This window comes from Podarcis melisellensis (assembly GCF_964234715.1).
Source record: "Podarcis melisellensis genome assembly, chromosome: 14".
In the NCBI taxonomy this organism is placed as follows: domain Eukaryota; kingdom Metazoa; phylum Chordata; class Lepidosauria; order Squamata; family Lacertidae; genus Podarcis; species Podarcis melisellensis.
The window spans coordinates 22683530-22704512 of record NC_138546.1 but is presented as its reverse complement, the minus strand read 5'-3'; the positions used below and the strand labels follow the sequence as shown (position 1 = coordinate 22704512).

At 46.0% G+C, this 20983-nt stretch overlaps 1 protein-coding gene and 1 long non-coding RNA gene across 3 annotated transcripts in view; one reads left to right on the top strand and one right to left on the bottom strand.

The window, feature by feature from the left end:
• SYNGR3 (synaptogyrin 3) overlaps positions 1–17128 on the bottom strand; it is a 42229-nt gene extending 25101 nt beyond the window's left edge. The window contains exon 1 of one of the 2 annotated variants that reach the window (XM_081887488.1): positions 16881–17128. In XM_081887488.1, coding sequence (XP_081743614.1) covers positions 16881–16919 — 39 coding nt within the window. In that variant the 5' untranslated portion in view covers positions 16920–17128. Of the gene's footprint in view, positions 1–12808; positions 13096–16880 lie in introns of those variants that run through there. The other variant, XM_081887489.1, reaches the window with a different exon arrangement.
• LOC309356412 lies at positions 3208–5107 on the top strand. The gene is made up of 2 exons (XR_014162775.1): positions 3208–3288; positions 4659–5107. It is a non-coding gene; the product is annotated as an uncharacterized lncRNA (long non-coding RNA).
• Positions 17129–20983: the final 3855 nt, after the last annotated feature.

Below are 20983 nucleotides of genomic sequence, written 5' to 3'. Positions count from 1 at the left end.
AAGCAGAGTGTGCCATGAAGACCAAGAGTTAAGAGGCATTTGAATGGGTGGCAGGATGTGCGGAAGTGTGTTTTCATCCTCTTACCAGTCTTTCAAATTTCAATAGCACTTTTCAACGCGCTTGAGTGCTTACAACTCTTTATCTCCAGGAGAGGGAAGACTCCCAGGTGATCTTGTTTTTAAAACCTTTGGTGCAATACCTAGAAAACTGACGTTATTTGTTTGCTTGCTTTGCTTAGCCCTGCAAAAGGGCTGGTGCATCCAGACTTGATGCTGCATCCTTTAAAAAAAATGTTTATATGTAAAAACTGGATTTTATAACCATCAAGCTTTTTAAAAAATAAATAAATAATGTGTATCTATATTGCAATTCTGATAACCATCAGATAGAGTTTCTAGAACAATTGGTGGACAGAAGGTAGATCAAATCAGGTGGCAGAAACGCCTGAGTAGTCTATAATTGATCTCCCAATAGTGCAGTGTATCATATAGTTTTTGCACAGCTCTACCCAATCTCTGAACCGTGTGAGATTTCAGGGAGCACCAGGGAACGAGGTTTGTGGAGTCTGTGGTGTCTTCATGTTATCTGGTGTTTCCACTTATATACAACCTGTGCATATAATGGAGGGGCTCACAGCATTAACACCCCAGAAGGTCTTGCTTCTTCCACAGTCACAGCCCTGGATTGCAACAGAAATCAGGCATGGCTCTCACTCTCTGGCTTCTGCCTGCTTCTAGCCCAGCTCTCCCTCACACAGACTCAACTCTGGCTTTTGTCCCTCTTACCACCAGCCGGGGGACGCAGGTGGCGCTGTGGGTTAAACAACAGAACCTAGGACTTGCTGATCAGAAGGTCAGAGGTTCGAATCCCCGCGACGGGGTGAGCTCCCGTTGCTCGGTCCCTGCTCCTGCCAACTTAGCAGTTCAAAAGCACATCAAAGTGCAAGTAGATACCTTCCAGCGGGAAGGTAAACGGCGTTTCCGTGCGATGCTCTGGTTCGCCAGAAGCGGCTTAGTCATGCTGGCCACATGACCCGGAATCTGTACACCGGCTCCCTCGGCCAATAAAGCGAGATGAGCGCCGCAACCCCAGAGTTGGCCACGACTGGACCTAATGGTCAGGGGTCCTTTTACCTTTACCGCCAGCCAGGTGAGGGAGGGGACCCACCCATTTGCCCTCTGGAACAAAGCCACTTTCTTGGTTATACTAACACAACCATGCTTAGGCGATTAACCCAGGAACAAGCTTGGCTGGCTAGTTCAACAACAGAATCCTCCATTATATTTCAACCCTTGCTGGAGCCAGGACCCCAAGAATTGCAATGGATTCAGACATCATGCAGGCTAACCGCACACCCCCGCAACTCACAACATTATATCACTGTTTTATTTGATATTTTTTTACCCATCCCTTCACCCTAAGGTCCCGGGGGCAACTTACAGCTATCTGAAATTCAATATCTAAAACACTTTGAAACAAACAACAATCACAAGAATAAGGAGGTTGCACACACACATATAAGTTCTAGGAATTCAGCAGTCATTGCCTACCCTCCTTTCAAGTTTATTTTCACCGCCGTTGTGAGTACTAGAAATTTGCTTTTAAACTAAATAAAAGTGCAGATTCTCAGGAAGCTGGCTTCTGCATCTGACGACACATAATGCGCTTCTACAGAATTGCAGCACTGCTTATGAGTGAGAATCAGAAGGCTAACAAGGATTCTAGTCCACATGACACATCCATGACTTCAATATGGAGCCGTTACTCTTGCAAAAGGAATTGGGGCTATGATGAAAACTAGCAGGGCTGTTATTTCAACAGAATGGAAAAAGGAAGAGGTAGTTTGCAAAGGGAGGAATAGCGGTGGCAGGAAAAGCCTCTCAACACCACCAACAACAACATCCTTTCTGTTATAATGGCATCATGATAAATGAATGAATGAATGAATGAATGCTGGGGAAAGATGAGTTTGAGCCCTGGAATAGGGTAACATGTTCACATTCATATTTCGGATGCTGAGCAAAAACAGTGAATGAATGGGACGGAAGAGTTTGTGGGACTTGCACAGGTCAATGAGCTCTTTCTGCCCCCAGCTCCCACCTCTGGGAACCAATGAGACCAATCCTTCCCTTTTATGTTGCCTAAAAAGCAGGGGCGTACGCAAGGGCTGGCCCCAGTAAGAGGCACCGACCCATGGGAGCGCAAAAACTGCACCTCTCTATTCTGGATCTTAAAAAGCAGAGACGTCACCTTGCCAACAAAGGTCCGTATAGTTAAAGCTATGGTTTCCCCAGTAGTGATGTATGGAAGTGAGAGCTGGATCATAAAGAAGGCTGATTGCCGAAGAATTGATGCCTTTGAATTATGGTGCTGGAGGAGGCTCTTGAGAGTCCCATGGACTGCAAGAAGATCAAACCTATCCATTCTGAAGGAAATCAGCCCTGAGTGCTCACTGGAAGGACAGATCGTGAAGCTCAGGCTCCAGTACTTTGGCCACCTCATGAGAAGAGAAGAGAAGACGCCCTGGAAAAGACCCTGACGTTGGGAAAGATGGAGGGCACAAGGAGAAGGGGATGACAGAGGACGAGATGGCTGGACAGTGTTCTTGAAGCTACCAGCATGAGTTTGACCAAACTGAAGGAGGCAGTGGAAGACAGGAGTGCCTGGCATGCTCTGGTCCATGGGGTCACGAAGAGTCGGACACGACTAAATGACTAAACAACAACATTCTGGCTCAGATCCTCTGGCAAGGATGCAGGGGACCGATACATCTCCTTGCCAAGGGTGCAAGGGAGCCTAGGTACACCTCTGCTGATAAGCCAGCTGTAGCAGGTAGCATACCAGCTGGACATTACTCCTCTCTCACATCAGCCTTTTCTTCTGCCTTGCTCCATACTTAACTGACTTGTACATGGTGATAGCAGCACCCACCCACCTGGGGAAAGTCCAAAAGTTCTCATGTGCTTCGGAGGAAAATCCTTTCCCCTTAGATTCCTCTTCCCAGAATTCTTCCTTGCCAGAAGACTGAGCAGGCGGCTTCCAATTGGCTGCAGGAAGCCTCGCCACACAGGGACGGAGCTTCCTGCAGCCAGTCGGAAGCCTTGCCACGCGCTGAGGTAAATCCAGCAAGGCGAGGCTTTTCCGTTAAAAAGAACAGTTTCCGTGCACTAAACCCAGCTGGCGGACCAGATTTATGAGCTTGGTGGGCCAGATCCGGCCTGCGGCCTGTAGTTTGGGGATCCCAGATGTAGACAGTACTGAGTGAGATGGGTCAGTGGTTTTACTCGGTTTGAGACAGCTTCCTACATTCGGAGGTTCCTAGTTAAGGGACAGACTACAGCTGTAGGGGAATGCAAAGCTGCAATGCTTATTATGGACATGATGCCAAAACATAACTTTACAACACACATGCAAGGCAGGCCAGTAGCAGTGAAGAATGTCAAATTAGGACCTGGAAGAGGCTAGTGTTCTGGTTTTAAACTGCTTTTATTTATTGTATTTTATCTGGCCAAGCCTTTTTGAAATGTTTTCCTCTGCATAAAGCGACTGACAATTGTAATAATAACAGCAGAAACAATAATAACAACCTTGTGAGTCACAACTCAGGTGTCAGCCCAGCCCCAGCCCATCAGCTCCAGCGGGTAAGCAGCATTAAAATGCCAATTTTGCATGCAGAAAAAATGGATCATCCTAACATGGTAACATGATCCAAATAATGTTCAATAAGAAGCACATGAGCATGTTAATATAACTCACTTATCCACTTTTAAGTTACAAAATCTAGGAAGCAGCTGAAAATATTTAAAGAGGCACAAGAGATAAATTTTCTGTGCCAAGATGACCACATGAGAACTTTTAATGGCACATGAACACAGTGGGGCGGGTGCTCTGTCCATCCAGGAATCTGCAACGCCTATTTTTTATCCTAAATTCTGCATTAAAAAACAACAAACAAAAAACAACCTGTGTAAGTAGTTCTGATATTCTAAGACAAAAATATTGCATTTTCTAGGATGAATCACTTTCCATTGGAATTTTAACTATTCTGGGAAGAACTTGGCCACAATCACAGGACACATTTAAAGCACTATGATACCACTTTCAACAGCCATAACTTGACTCAAAGAATTCTGGGAGCTGTAGTTTGTTAAGGGTGCGGAGTTGTTAGGTGCTCCTTCCTCAATTCCTTTCCATAAGCTACAAATCCCAGAGTTCCCTGCAAAGAAGGATTGATTGTTAAACCACTCTAGAAATTGTAGCTCTAGGAGGGAAATTAGGTGCTTCCTAACAACTCTTGGTACCCTTAAAAAACTGCAACTCCCAGGATTCTTTGGGTGAAGAGGAGACTGTGCACCCCAGTGTTTTCAATGTAGGGTGTGAATGTGGCCTTAGTAGGAACAATTCATGTTATGTCAGCGGCTGCTGCACGTGATCTGTGGCTGTAGGGATCATTAGGAAAGGTGTCAAAACACCCTATGAGCAAATCAGGAAGAATACTCATTAAACTACTATCAGCAGGTGAGGCTATTGGGGTGCTGACACCAGGGGCTGCCTGGTTTTTTCTGACCAGCAATAGGGCCTTTTCAGTAGTGGTTCCCGGGTTGCAGAATGCCCTCCCTAGTGATGCACACCTGTCTCCATCATTATTCACTTTCAGGAGGAGTTTGAAAACATTCTGGTTTACTCAGGAATTTGGTGGCAGCTGAAGAATGCTGTTCCTGTCAACCTCAAAATTACTGGGTGGTATAATGTCTTTACAACGGTACCTCAGTTTAAGAACAGTCCTGTTTACGAGCGCTTCGGTTTAAGAATGGACTTCCGGAACGGATTAAGTTTGTAAACCAAGAGACCACAGTACTTGTAATTGCTTTTTGATTTATTTTTCTTAACCTTTACATTTTTCAATTTAAAAAAATATGCTTTTGAAGGTAATTGTAACTCCTTTCTAACTGCAACTGCTTTTAGATGTTTGTAATTGTTGCTGGAATGCTTTATTCTATTTTAGAACGTTCCTGCTTTATTTTTAAATTGCCTATCCGTTTGCCACCCTGAGTTCCTTGGGGGTGGGATATAAATTCAATAAATAAAATAGATAAATAAATAACACCCCATGAGCAAATTGGAATAAATGCTCTGATAACCTTCCTGCAATCAAATCAGCAGAAATGCTCAGTAAAACTGGAAGCAACTCTGAGCCTCCATGTAAGTTTTCTACGAATGCATCAGGAACTCAATAAGCCAGTCATCTGGAAGAGCTCTAGGGAAGGCAGGCCTACTTCCTAGAGGACTGTGCTGCCTGTACTTGCTCCTCTTTCCTCAGTCTGCAAAATAGCAAAACAAACCGAAGCTGACAAAGTCATCTTAATGGTTCACTGCTAGAAAAATTCAACCCTGGCTTCCTCAAGGGCAAAGCCAGTCCCTCAACCAGGCACACACAAATCCAATTTGCAGACACCTCATAGGAAGCTCTGCCTTATCCTGAGCCAAACCACTGGTCCAGCTAGCTCAGTGTTGTCTGCACTGACTGGCAGCAGCCCTGCAGGTTTCAGACTGGAATCATTCCTAGCCCTACCTGGATATCTTAGGGATCGAACCTAGGGCCTTCTACATGCATAGCAGATGCTCTGTCACTTCTCCAAGTTCCTCAGGTGCCCTTCCTTCAATGCCTCATTTCCCCCCATCCCGCGCTATTCCCTCATTCTCTCTCTCTCTCAAATGTGTTCCCACAACCCATTTTCTAACCTGCATCACAAGCAAAGTCGACGACTAGATGCTTATTCCTTTAAAATCAAAGCTCTCAGCAGTTCAAACACGATTCAAGGCACAATTCAGAATGGAAAAACTTTGCTTGGATATAAGGCGCTGATGCGGATTGGAAGCAACAGTTTCCCACCCCTCTCTCCTCAAAATGGAGGAGAAAAGGGAAATGGTTTTCTGCTGCTCCAGAGGGTAAGACCCAAATCAACGGATTCGAAGGACAAGAAAGGAGGTTCTGACTAAACACCAGGAAGAAATTTCTGAGGGTTAGGAGCTGCTCAACAGTGGAACAGACTCCCTAGGAAGGTGGTGGACTCTCCTTCCTTGGAGGCTTTTGAACATAAATTGGATGGTCATTTGTGAGGGATTTTTTTTAGTTGCGATTCCTGCATTGCAGTGGGTTGGGCTAAATGACCCTTTGGGGTCCCTTCCAACTCCGCAGCTCCATGATTCTATGACAATATGGCTGGCTGGTGTAGATGCCTGGTTTTGCTGCCCATCTGTTCAAGCTCCAGCCCTGCTTCTCCCCACCCCCAGCCCGCCGCCCCCACCACCTAGAAACATCTTGTACTGAACACAACCCCCAGGGAGATAAAAACACCCTCAATGATACTTAAAACACAAAACAAACTCGCGCAGACAGCAGCGGGGGAAGGAAAAGCAATTCTCCTAATGGGTGGAACTGTCTGCTTTTCTTTATCGTCAAGTATCAGAGGACAAATAAGGGAGCAACTCCCTGCCTGGCCAGGCCCCTCGGTTGCTGCCCGTTATTTGATGCTGGTTGGCAGAGAAAGGTGCCAGTCCTAAGGCTGCGGGATCAAGAACAAAGGCCCATCTACTCCAGCAACCTCTTCTCACAGTGGCCAACCAGATGCCTGAGGGAAACATGCAAGCAGGACCTGAGCATTCTCCCCTCCTGCCATTTCCAGCAACTGGTATTCAGAAGCATGGCTGCCTTTGACGAAGAAGGGAGAGCAAGCCATAGGAACATCAGAAGAGCCCTGCAGTGCTGGATCAGGCCAAAGTGGGAAACACCTAGTCCAGGAACCTGTTCCCATGGTGGCCAGCTAGATGTGCAACAAACCCACAAGCAAGATTCAAGCATAAGAGCCCTCTCCCCTCTCCTGTGGATTCCAGCAGCTGGGATTCAGGAGTGTTGCTATCACGGCCAGTAGCTGCCAATGACCACCTCCTCCATCTTTTAAAGCCGTCTAGGTACGTGGCCATCACTGCCTCCTGTAGAAGAGAGTTCCATAGGTTAACTATGCGCTGCCTGAATAAGGGCTTTCTTTTATCTGAGCTGAGGGACGCAGGTGGCGCTGTGGTCTAAACCCCTGAGCCTCTTGGGCTTGCCGATCAGAAGGTTGGCAGTACGAATCCCCTCGACGGGGTGAGCTCCCCTTGCTCGGTCTCAGCTCCTGCCAACCTAGCAGTTCGAAAGCACGCCAAAAATGCAAGTAGATAAATAGGTATTGCTCCGGCGGGAAGGTAAACAGCGTTTACGTGCGCTGCTCTGGTTTCGCCAGAAGCGGCTTATTCATGCTGTCCACATGATCCAGAAAAACTGTCTGCGGACAAACGTTGGCTCCCTCAGCCTGTAAAACGAGATGAGCACCACAACCCCAGAGTTGTCTGCGACTGGACTTAATTGTCAGGTGTCCTTTACCTTTACCATTTTTTATCTGTGCTGAATCTTCCAACGTTCAGCTTCATTGGATACCCACATATTCCAGTGTTAGGAGAGAAGGAGAAATTTTTTTCTCGATCCACCTTCTCCACGCTGTGCACAAAGCTTAATTGGTGGTTAGACTACGGATGTGTTCACATGACTGCCTTTGAGCATAGATAAGTTGGGGGGGGGGGCATTGTGCATTTCACAGCTCCCTCAGCCCAGACGTTCACATCAGCACAGCTTCATTAGTGTTAGATTCATTTGAACACCGAGTGGGGGCTGTTCACACCTTGGCTGGAGATTAGGAATAAATTAAGGTCTCTTAATAGGTGTGAAACTAGTTTGAGAAACAATAATCAAATAGTAGTATTTCATAATGAAGTACAGGGCACGTATGCATTCTGAATAATGTCAGGTGAACAAAGATGGAAAAAACAGCCCTGGAAACACGGTAAGTACATAACGTAAAGTGAGTGTGGACACAGCCTGAGAATTCATACCGATTTCACAGAATTGTAGAGTTGGGAAGGGACCCAAAGGGTCATTTAGCCCAACCCCTGCCATGCAGAAATCCCAGATTTGTTTGCAGGGTAGCTGTAGGACAATCAACATTGTCTGATTTCCCAGCGAACAACGTGGTGCCATCCAAATTCTGCAAAGCAAAAAACCAAGGTTCGTAAGCTAACAACAAACCATGGCTTCACATCACAGTTTGTTGTTAGCAGACAAACCATAGCTCAGCCACTGAGAAGGGTTTGCACACAACACAAACCCAGTGTTTCTCAATCTTGGGTCCCCAGCTATTGCTGGACTACAACTCCCATGATCCTTAGCTAGCAGGGCCAGTAGTTGGGGTGATGGGAGTCCAACAACAGCAGGGGTCTGAAGTTTGAGAGACTTTGCACTAACCATGACTCTAACAAACTTGTACGGAAACCTGGAGAGCCAAAGATTGGGAAAATGAGAGAGAAAAACAAAACAGAGAGATTCACCCCTCCATACTACTGGCGGTATGAAGTATGATGCAAAAGGATACTGAGAGGTCAGGGGGTGGACAAGCAGTAGCAGAGAGGGCCAGATTCTATGGGTGCTATCCCACTAAGTCATAGAACAGACAGATTAATATCACCAGCCTCAAGATATCTGATTTCATTGATTTCACTGGGTCTGCTCTGAGTACAACTAACATTTGGTATCACCTCCTATGTATCAAAACTCATATCAATGTCTGACTAGAGTTCACGTGGTTTTAACCACATTGCTTCCTCCAGTCATGTAAAACAAGGCCATACTTGTATTTTATTTCAGTTGGTAAAAAGCCCCCTTCTTTTTTTTTCTAAGTGAAAGGTTTATTTTCACATTGCAAACCAGGACTGCAAGGAAAAGCAGAATGCAAACTGTCACCACAAAGCAAACTGGGTTGGAATGAGGAAACATCCCAGGACTTTCCAGCTCTTATGAGATTTTAGGAAGCCTCGCTATATCGAAAGAACAACATGTTCATTCTCTCCAATGAAAGTGAAACCCATTAGTGGTTTAAGCTAATGCTCAGGGAAGACAGTTCTTGCTCCAAGGCAGGGTCTGAAGATCTCAACCTCCTATCCAAAAACAGGGAGAAAAGCACCCAGGGATGATTTCACTGCAACCCTGACACAAAATCACAGCAAAGTCCTTCTGGGACTCCCTTGGGTGGCTTAACCTGTTGCCCTCTGGACATTGTTGGGACTGCAATTCCCAGCAGCCCACATTGCCAGCGATCAGAGATGATGGGAGTTGTAGTCCAGCCAACATATGGAGGCCCACAGGTTAGCAACCCCTCTTGGAAGACATCAGCCACATTGGCACTATACATATAAAGCACTACTGTGCTGTCACTTTGAATAGTCATGGCTTCCCACAAAGAATTCTGGGAGCTGTAGTTTGCTAAGAGCTGTTAGGGGAACTCTATATTCCCTTCACAGAGCTCTAGTTCCCAGATTTGGGAAGAGAAATCAATTGTTAAACCACTTTGGGAATTGTAGCTGCCGGAGGGGAATAGGAGCCTCCTTCAGCTGTCACTTTCACACACTATATCTGCATAAATGAGTGAGTAAATGTCTTGGAGCAATCTTTGTCAGCCTCATGCCCCCCCACCAGATGTTTTGGACTGAAATTCCCACCAGCTCCATTCAGCATGGCCATTTGAGGCCACAACTCCCATCAGCACATCTGCTTTGCATGTAGGAACATCCCAGCTTCCATCTCTGGCAGGTACGGCTAAGAGGGCATCATGCCGGGCTGCTGCCAGTCAGTGTAGACAATACACTAGACGGACCAATGGTCTGACTTGGTATCAAAGCAGCTTCCTGTGTTCCTATCTGGAGGGCACCAGTTTCCAGAAGGGTTTCTGAAAGGATTATGAATCTGTGTTAAGTGATATTATGAACATTTCTATGCACTGATGTGTGTCAAGGATTTCCTGAAAGAGACTGCAGTCAAGGAGGTGATTCATGTTTCCCCCCGTGTAACAATGTAGAGAGATAGCTATATATACCTGCCAACACTTAGTGCATCTGATGAAGGTGATGCCACAAAAGCTCAGACCATAATAAACCATTTTTAGTCTTTAAGGTGCCACAAGCTTTTTTTTTGCTGCTATGGACTAATTTGGCTACCTAGCTGGAAATCAGGCTAATGTAGATACCTAGGGAAGGCATTCTGGGGATGCTCATATGGTAGTTTCAATGTTTATTATTGTCTTACATGGGCAAAGGCTTCTTCCAGATCAGTGTTTGCCAATCTGGTGCCTTCCAGATGTTTGGGCCTTTGGCTGCCATCAGTGCCAGTACCATAAGGCCGTGCTGGCTGGGGATGATGGGAGTTGTAGTCCAAAATATCTGGAGAGTGCCAGCTTGGCAAAGGCTGCCAGATGCCAGAAACCTCCTTGTTTAGGTAGATGTTTGCTCTATTGGTTTCTTATTTTATCTGTTGTGTTTGTCTCTGATTTTATTAAATTGCTGTTGCTTGATTTGGAATTCCATTGCATTTTAGGGATGATTGTTCTTAACTGCCTTGAGTGGGGTGTTGCGCACCAGGAGGGCAGAATCTAAAAAAAAAATTCCAATCTATATAAATGATAAATAAATCTAATTCTGTAGTACTGATGGGTCCTAAATCGGGAGAATCATAATTCAATAGGCTGTAGAGTGAAACACCCCATACAGAAGGTACAGTACTCAATAGCCACCTACAAAGTTATGAATATCATAAACTCTTCTAGCCATAGTCAGTCTGTTCTACTCCTCCGCATTGGGGGCAGAGGAGGGAGCAAGAAGACAGCACCCTTGAGCAGTCCCAAAGCTAGTTACACAGAGGCCTGGATCACCTCCATATTCCTTTGAAAGGGGCTGTCCCTGCTGCTGCCTGTCCATCAAGGCCTAGCTTTCTGGGGTCACATGGCTGCTTCCAATGAGATCTCGCAAAACTCTGGTAGCAGTGGCAGGGGTGGGTCATGAGATTCCCCTGCCTTAGGCAGCTGCCTCAGTCCACCACACACAAGCGGGCTGGTCCTGGCTGTAGCTCAGTGGCTGAGCATCTGCTTTGCTTGCAGAAGGTCCCCGGTTCAATCCCAGTGGCATCTCCAGGTATAGCTTTGATAGACACCCTGTCGGAAACCCTGGACAGAAGCTGATGGTCAATCTAGGCAATGCTTCCTGGGTTGTTATTCAAATCAGCCCTTTATTCAGACCAAGAGGACTGGAAACTTTACTTTTGGGGGGAAAGGACTACTGGTCGGTAGTTGCATACAGAAACATCAGTGGTAGAGCACTTGCTCTGCATGCAGAAAATTCAATCTCCAGCATCCCTGGGTATGTCTAGGTAATTTAAATTTTTTTCTATATTCAGCTTTTTCTCCAAGGAGCTCCAGGTGGTGTAAATGCTTATCTCCCTCCTAATCTAATCTTCACAACAACCCTGCAAAGTAGGCTAAGCTGAGAGTCAGCAACTGCCCCAAAATCACCAAGTGAGCTTCATGGCCGAGTGGGGATCCAAACCCAGGTCTCCCTGGTCCTAGTCCGACACTCTAACCACTATGCCATGGTGGCTCTCTAGTCTGAAACCCCCAGAGAGCTTCTGCTGGTTAGAGTAGACAGTACTGAGCTCAAAGAGATCAAAGAGTTAACCTCAATGTAGGGCGGTTTCCTATCTTACATTTAATCAATTGTGAGCAGCATAGTCGAGGTGGCACTGAGAACCCTCCAAAAGCCCGACAAGGCCCCTGATATTATAATACCAACAAAATAACAACACACCCATTGTATACACACATACACGAAAAAATGAGAGCGTCGTTGCCTTCCGCACCACCAAGCTTCAAGGCTCAGCCACAGCAAAAAGGGGCTGTGAGCAAGAGAGGATTCTGCCCCTCCTTTGAACCAAGCCCATCTTGCTGTCGCCTTCCAGGAGAGCAGCCAGTACGGTCACCCAGCAGCCATCAAAGTGGGCAGCCGTGGTGCTGCTGCCATCATCTCTCATTTCCGAGAAGGAAGAGAGAGAAAAAGAAAGACAAACACAGCGGAAGGGAGCGTGACATCATTCCACACCCTTCCCTCCAACAAGGGGAGGCCTTGCAGGTGGATTCAGCCATGCTTGCTTTTTTTCCACCAAGGCAGGTGGCGGGGTGGGGGTGGGGGGAGAGAGAGAGAAAATGTCTCCTGGCAGAACGGTTTTTCAGTCCCAAACACACACACCTTCGGCTGTGGGTTTCAGATCCAGAAAAGAGCAGAGAGAGAAGTCTTTCCACACCTTCTGTTGCAAAGCCAGGTAGCAAAAGAGCAGATTGGCAGCATGGGGAGGGGGTAGATCTATATCCCCTAGAGGGGCTGTAAAGAGACAACCTGACCAGAGCGGGAGGGGCGGCGGGTAGGAGAAAATTAGGTGGGGGAGCAGACTTTTCCTTCAAGGCACACATGCATTCCCCCCTCCCTCTCCTGCTGTGTGTGTATGGGGGGGTGAATTAATGACATTTAAAGAGGTGGGGATTCTTTAGGCACTCCAGAAATAAACCGAGAAGCTGCCATACCACACGACCATTAACCCACAAACACGCCAGACGATGCAGAGTCATCTTTCTTTTCTTCAAACCGACACGCCAAAAATAAAAAGGTCATTCCTCCCACCGCACCTGAGCGTTGCCCGCGCCTCTCCCTCCCTTCTCCTGCATGCACAATGTCTGCAACATAAAAACAATCAATTGGAATAACCCCCCTCCCTCTAATATGGTGGAGGGGCGCAGCAGACGACGCCAAGGCTTGTTGACCTTTGGAGGGCTCTGAAAGGCCACGCGAGGCGTGGGTCTAGTGGCGAAGGGAGGGGGTGGCTTGGGGTGCGAGGCTTACCCCCGAAATGATCCTCAGGATCGTCTGAGGCCGCCGGAGGAACTCCAAGGGATCCACCGCCGCGCCTGCCCTGCCGGCTCCAAAGGAGGCTCCTTCCATGATTCCTCTCCAGGCGCCCTCTCTGCGGATCCCTCTCCTCGCTCGCGCGCCCTCCTTTCGCTTCCAAGCGGAGAAGAGAACAGAAAGGGAAAGCGGCGGCGGCGCCTGCCTGGGGGGCGAGCGGGCGGGCGGGCGGCGGCAGAGGCTGGCAGGCAGCAAAGCGAGCCAGGCAGCAGGCGCGGGCGGGCGGAGACCCGGGAAGCTCGCGGCACCACCTGCCCGCTCGCCTGTCCGGGTTCAGCTTCTCAGCGCGCGCAGGCTTCGCTCCTGCTGCAGCGACCAACCTAGTGGGTGGGGGTGGGTGTTGGGGCGGGAGGGGGGAAGCGATCATAATAATAGGTGGGGTGGGGTTGGGGGTTGGAAAGGTAATGTTATTGAATATTAGGAGGGGAGGGGGGGTAATCATAATATTTAAACGGGAAGCCCTGCAACAGAAACAACAGTAGCATCTTCAGGGGGTTGTGGCATCAGCAGCTTTTGTGGACTGCAGCCCTCCTGATTAGAGGCAGGAAACGTCCAGACTAGTGTGCTGGTGCACTTATTATTTTTATTTATTTTTATTTTTATTGCTGAATTTATATACCACCCTATACCCGAAGGTCTCAGGTTCACAGAACAAAATCAGAATATGAAACCACAAAATATATAAGCAAAATAAAAAACAACCCAATAAACCCCACATTTTAAAAGAGCATAATTGTTGTTGTTGTATTTTGTTAAATTCATTGGGTGTCTTTCTCCAGCCAATAAATAGGGTAGTTCTTGCTGGTAGCCCATAGGCCATTGCAATGAGGGCAAAATCCCTCTTAAAACAGGATTGAATGGATCCTCTGTTTAAAATGCAATCTACATTGAAATAAGCCTAAGAAACCCTTCCTGTGGTCACTTTTTCAAGATTTAGCTTTCTCAAATTAGCCAGCTACCATAAGAGACCCACTAGCCATTCTGTTCAAGATTCTGACTTGCAAATATTGATATGATATCCACCAGCATGATAATGGAACTCTCTCCTGCAGGAGGCAGCGGTGGCAACCAGCTTGGATGGCTTTAAAAAGGATTAGACAAATTTAAGGAGGAGAAAGCCATCAATGGCTACTGTCAAGAATTTACTTTGCCCAGGTTAAAGTAGCCTTGTGCTGATTTGTTTAATTAGTAAAGCCCAGGTGCTGTTAGTTAGGTTCTTTGTAGATAAGCTTGTGATTGGGCTGGCTGACGGCCATAATTTTTGCAGCTGCAAAAATATCCCCATGGTAACTCCTCTTTGTACGTATTAACAGGTAATTGGAATTTAGTTATTAGCTTTTCTTGTTTTTACACTCTCGGCTAAGAGTTTGTGCAATTGAGAAGCTTGCCTTATTTAAATAAACATAGATAGATGGATTGGGTTTTCACTTCAAAGTTGCTCCATGCTAGATTCAGTTGCCTGTATTTGTTTTCTACTATAAATTGCTATTTTTATTATCTCCTGGGCTGGAGAGGGCTCCCCACCCCCTCCTTGACAGCTACTAGCCAGGATGGCTATGCTCTGGCTCCATAGCCAGAGGCAGCAATGCTTCTGGGTACCAGCTGCTGGAAACTGCAGAAGGGGAATTCTGCTTGTGGGCTTCCCACTGAGACATATGAAGGGCCACGGTGAGAAAAGGATGCTGGACTAGATGGGCCCATTGTCCTGATCCAACTGCAGAGCTTTTCTTATGCTCCTAACATGTGTTAAAGTATACACACACATAAACCACACATCTAAAGGATGTATTTATATTCTCCAGATGCTTCCTTCTTTTTCTTCCGCTCCTCCCCTGCCCTGTTTGGTGCACGCTTCATTTCTTGCCTACTGTTGCAGATCTCCCTCCCACCAAGACAGCTCTCCCCCCCCCCCTTATTATTTTGCATTTCTACTTGTCGGTGCTCCTTATTTTATATTTTATTCCACACACCCATTCATCAGTTGCCTCCTGCAACTCGCAGTACTGCTTGCACCCTCAGAAAAGAGGGTGTGTGACAAGAAGGTTCCTCCCAAGTATCTATCTATCTATCATCATTCCTCCTCCAAGGAGCTCATGGCCCTCCCATCCCCCCTGTTATCCTCACAAGGAACTTTTCAAGGTAGTTTATGCTGAGAGGTTGTGATTGGCCCAAGGTCACCCACTGAACTTTGTATAACTGAGTGGGGATTTGAACCTGGGTCACCCAAGCCTTAGGTCAGCACTCTAAACACCACACCCCACAGGCTGTGTTTTCTTTTGGTTGCTGGCATTGCATGCCTTTTGTACACCAATTTGAGGTTTTAGATTGTTAGACAGTCCGTAAGTATTTTGATAATAAAAACAGAAGTATTAGAACTTTTGTTATATGTGTGAGATATAGAGCCCTGTGCCCAAGGTTCATCTTGTCCAACAGCCTCTGAATCTGGATGTTCCATTTGGAGACCTTGGGTGGAAGACCTTTCCTCCTCCATAAGTATGTCTAAAAACTAGGTAGGGCTGGGGAACCCTTTAAAGCCCTCTTGGGCAATCTTCCAGGGACTTTCCAAAGGTTCCGTTCCAACTTTATGCAAAGTCCCTTTTGCACACTTTGAAAGCACTGTATCTATAGCTAAGAATTAATGTTCAATATTTACATGCCACAGTATCTGCTGTTCTCACAGCACTCAAAGCAGCTGACAAAACATTTCAAACACCAACCTAGAACCGCATTGAAAACCGTGACACATCTATAAAAAATGAGACTGGGTTTGTTTGGGGGGTTTTTTATTTCTAAAAAGATCCAATCAAAGACAGCGTAAACCATCAAAAACAACTCGAATCAGCCCATTGGGAAAGCTTTCTGGGAAAGGCGGGTTTTGTTGATGGGACTCATCTCTGAAGGAAGATCGGATGCATCCCATGAAGGAGGGAGAGTACTGAGCAGAGAGTTACAGTCACAGCCATATGGACAGGAAGAAGGGAGAGCTTGTTCCATGGTGTGGTAGCTAACCAATTTGACTAGGCTGTGGGAGAGCTGGGTTCAAATCTCCACACAGCCATGAAGCTCACTTGGGCCTGCCACTCAGGCGCAGAATGAAACATGAGACACAAGAAAACACAAGGGATCTAAATCACACCCACCTCAAAATGTCACAGGTTCGTGGAGAGCCCCTCACTGTCCACAGGGACTTTGCACTGGGCCTGTGGTGTGTGTGATGTGAAGAAATGAGAATACCAAGAAATGAGATGGGAATTTTGCTTTGCTTTCAGAGGAAGCAGTGACTGGCCCTCTGTGGGCGGTAGGTTCCCCTTTTCCCATACCCCAAAGAAAGATAAGAAAGCCAGCATGGTGCAGTGCTTAAGAGTGCTGGACTAGACCTAGGAGACCAGGAGCCATTAAGCTCACTGGGTGACCTTCGGCCAGTCACTGCCTCTTAGCCTAGCCTACCTCACAGGGTTGTTGTGAGGGTAAAATGTGGATGGGTAAGAACTGTGTATGCTGCCACTATAATTGCTATATTGAGAAGGGCAGAATATAAATACTACAACAGCCACAGTTCAGTGGTAGGGCATCTGCTTTGCATGCAGAAAGTTCGAGTCTGGAGAGCGGTTGCCAGTCAGTGTAGACAGCACTGAGCTAGATGGTCCAATGGTCTGATTCAGTAGAAGGCAGCATGGAAGGGCTGCAACTTGGTGGTAGAGCACCTGTTTTGCATGCAGAAGGTATAATCCCCAATGGCATTTCCAGTTTGGGCTGGGAACGACTCCCTATCTGCAATGTTGGAGAGCCACTGCCAGTCAGTGCAGTAGGCTAGATGGACTGAATGTCTGACTCAGGATAAGGCCACTTCCTACGTCCCCGAATAAAAAAAGATCTGTAGCAGCAGTTGCCTAGAAGCAGAACTATGAATTAGAAAGTCCCCAAAGTTTGAATCTTGCTTCTAACCATCAACACAACAAGTGGCCTCTGGTGAGCCTTTCCCTGCAATTTGGAGAAAATGCTGGCCTACCTGACAGGACTGTCGTTCTGGATTATAATGATGTGACATGTTATGAACACTCAGGAAACAGCTAGATTTTCCTTCCACCCCAACTTGCTTCAATGCATGTTTATAGGCTTCTAACCCACACCAGCAGTCCCGAATACAGAATGAAGAAGTGGTAACTGCTCTAGATAATTCGTAAAGGAGGGATGCCGAACGTGACAATGTGGATTTTACCGCAAAATGCTAAAAGGAATCCTCCCCCCTTTCCAGGCTGCCATCCTAAACCCTCCTTTCTCAACCCCTCCCTCCCTGACATCATATTGATGATTTTCATGCCATAGATACTGATACCATGACAACTTTGACATCATTTCTCTGCTCTGGACTGGGAAGAGAGAAAAAGAGGGAGGGGAATTCCACCCAGAATTACAACTGGCATCTGGATTCTTTCAGAGCTTGACTCCTGTCGTTACTCCCCACCCCACCCCCCCGCTGTACCTTGGTTTACCCTTTTGCAACAGACACATGCACAGCTTATAAATAGCACATATTTGAAGACAAGTCAATGAACAAGATGCCCATCTCTGGGGAGAAAGGAATAAAAATTATTCAAAATTCGTCCTTCCTTCTGATCTACCCCTTCTGGGGTGGGGAGAGCTCTGCTGACTTCCTACTGGGGGATGGGGTGGGGAAGCCAAGAGGGGAATCTGAAAAAAAGTCACTCGTAAGATTCATTAGTATGCCTTTAGGATTTCTCTCTCTCTCTCTCAATTACAGGTGAGTCATCATCTCTCTGCATTTTTCCAACTGCCAGAGGGAAAGGCAACATTCAGAGTTCCCTTCTTGAATGTCACCCACCGGCATAACACTTCCTTTAAAAAAAAGAAAAAGGAAGATGTAACATGCATTGGTGGCAAAGTGGCAACCCTCGGGCTGAATCAGGGCACTGCTAAATGCAGGAATAGTGGAAAAAACGAACAGTGCCTGATTATGGAATATTATTGAAATGAGCCAATGTGAATAAACCAAAGGTGAAGCTTAAAAGTGTGCCCATTATTCCACTAGTAATGATGCTGAGACTTAAAATTAAGGTGTTCTTTCAGAAAACACATTACGCCCCCCCTCACCCATTGATGACTTCTTGTACCTCAGCACAGGTGCTTTCAACCCACCTTCAGAGCCCTTGGTCTGCCCCACACCACACCCCGGATTAGGGTCTGGAAATTAGCACAGCTTTTGAGAATGTAGACAATGCTCTGAAGGGGCAGTTATTAGCTAACCCCATGAAACTTGTGCAAGAAAGAAATGCTGTGCTGGGGTATAATTTAGTGCATTTTGTTGGGACGGGGGTTGCTGTTAACTCTTCGTAGCTTTATTTTTGATCTTGGGATCTATGTGGAAATTGTCCAATCTGGTTGCATACGTTTTGATGTTTTGTTTATTGTTTACGACTATTGCTGTGCTTTTAGTTATGTAATTTTTATATGTTGTAAGTTGCTTTGAGCATGGTTTTAACTTTGGAAAGGCAGAATACAAATAAAATGATTGAAGTCCATCCCCACCTTTGATGAGGCACAAGATGAAACAAGGCACATTCTAGGAATCAGTGAGAAGAGGCCTTCAGTTTGAAGGGTTCTAGGTTATATTTGAATTTATCATTCAATGCAGCAGAATCCTAGAAGAGGCTGTTGATGTTTTTAAGTGGATGTACTTATGTGAGAAGATTCTATGATAATTAGTGGAAAAATGACATTGGTGAACTGTCTGCTTCTAGGTCGCTGTAATGAAAGATTTAGAGCTCGGTGGAAAGGAATCATAGAATCAGAGTTGGAAGAGACCACAAGGGCCATCGAGTCCAACCCCCTGCCAAGCAGGAAACACCATCACAGCACTCCTGACATATGGTTGTCAAGCCTCTGCTTAAAGATCTCCAAAGGAGACTCCACCACGCTCCTTGGCAGCAAATTCCACTGTCCAACAGCTCTTACTGTCAGGAAGTTCTTCCTAATGTTTAGGTGGAATCTTCTTTCTTGTAGTTTGGAACCATTGCTCTGTGTCCGCTTCTCTGGAGCAGCAGAAAACAACCTTTCTCCCTCCTCTATGTGACATCCTTTATATATTTGAACATGGCTATCATATCACCCCTTAACCTCCTCTTCTCCAGGCTAAACATGCCCAGCTCCCTTAGTCGTTCCTCATAAGGCATCGTTTCCAGGCCTTTGACCATTTTGGTTGCCCTCCTCTGGACACGTTCCAGTTTGTCAGTGTCCTTCTTGAACTGGAGAATTTGAGCAGGCACCGTTTTCCCCATTTGTTTCACTGCATCTGTTAAAATTCTCCCTTCTAGATAACTGTTAAAGGCACAAAGAAACGACATGCTTTACAGCATTAGATGATTACCCTTCCTTGTAAAAGTGCTCCTTCCCCGCCCAACACCAATAAGAACATAAACAGAAGAATAGCTCTGTTGGATCAGGCCCATCTAAGACCCAATACCTTCTTAGCCACTGTTTGAGGAATTTTGGAATGTTATACTATTTTCCTACAAACTATTCTGTGTTTTAATATGATACCTCACTTATCTCTCTGCAAATGTAATTGATTGTCTGAATCTGCCTTGCGAATATAAAATAAAACCACAACCAACTCTCTTTCTCTGTCCCTCCTTCCCTGGTTACTAAGGCCCTACAATGTGGACAAAATGTTTTTTAAAAATTAAAATGGGAGGGAGGAATAAAGGAAATACTTAACTTTATTGTTTGGTCACCAGCCAGGAAATAAATACATTTTTGAGATACACTTTACCAACTGCCTTCATCAGGTGCATTTAGATAATTGACATTCTTTATCGATAAACAGAAATGCCTCAAAATAAATTACACAGAGCAGCTCAACTTTTAAGGCAAGATACAAAACATCACTTTTCCTTCAACAAAACCTTTAGCCATACAGCCACCACATGGGATTGCCACCTTCTTGCCTAGGTGCCGTGAAAGTGCTTTAAAATGCACCAAGCCAGGCTGGAGCCTATTAACCTCACATGCCATTCTCCCTGGTCCACCTGCTGTAAATTGCAGGATTCTAGTCTGGCTCGCAGTGGATGAAGGTAAAACACTGGCAGCTTAGGGACTGCCATTTCACTGGCTTCTTAGGAGTGCTTCAAAACACAGGCCCCACCTCCAGGCCAGAACCTTGCATCCCTTTGCCCAGCCATCATAAACCTGGTGCCTTCCTGGTGTTTTTGACAACTCCCATCAGCCTCAGCCAGCACAGCCATTTTGGACTACAACTCCCATCAGTCTCAGAACTGATGGGAGTTGTAAGTGCAAAACACCAGGAGGGAACCAGATTGGCGAAGGATGCCGAAGCCCAGAAGTCTTTTGATCTATATTGTGATGTTACCCTGAAAGCAGGAGACCAGGAAATCTAGTACAAACAAGGCAACCTAATGTAGAGCAAGGTATTACTAGACTCTTTTCATATAAAATGGCTTGGAGATTTAGATATACTGGGGCAGGGCATATGCAGTCATATGAAGGCAGGTTTTGTTAATAAGGTGCCCAAGAGCTACCTGTTTGTTTCCAGTGTTGAAACTCACTCATAGATGTTTCTATATACATGGCTATTAAAGTTGCTCATGATGTATGAGGAGGCAAGTGTACGTATCTAGAACCACAAGTAACAAACCATGATATAAAAACTATTATTTGATAGTTAACAAACCAGGAACACTGAACCATGGTTTCTTCAAACCACTTTCCCATATTTGGACAAAATGAGAAAATGGAAGGCTCAAACATCTTCCTGTTGTGCTTGAAGGAAGAAGAGGAGGTGGAACATGCAAGCTCACGGCTTGACCCAGCTTGTATATGTAAACAAACCATGGTTACATCTAAATCAGGCCAACAGCTTCACATAATTGTTGCTTAAGTGCAAATTATCTAAATTTCACCTGTGAGTAAAAAGTTAAAATCTACCCTAAATCAAAATGCAGTACAATTCACAGCTCAGAACTTTCTGCAGCGCAAGAGCAGTAATGCCACCCATGTAAAGTGTACTCACTGCCAGGTCTTCAACCCACTGCCAATGCGGGCAACAGGCTGTTCACACAAGGATTCCTACAAGAC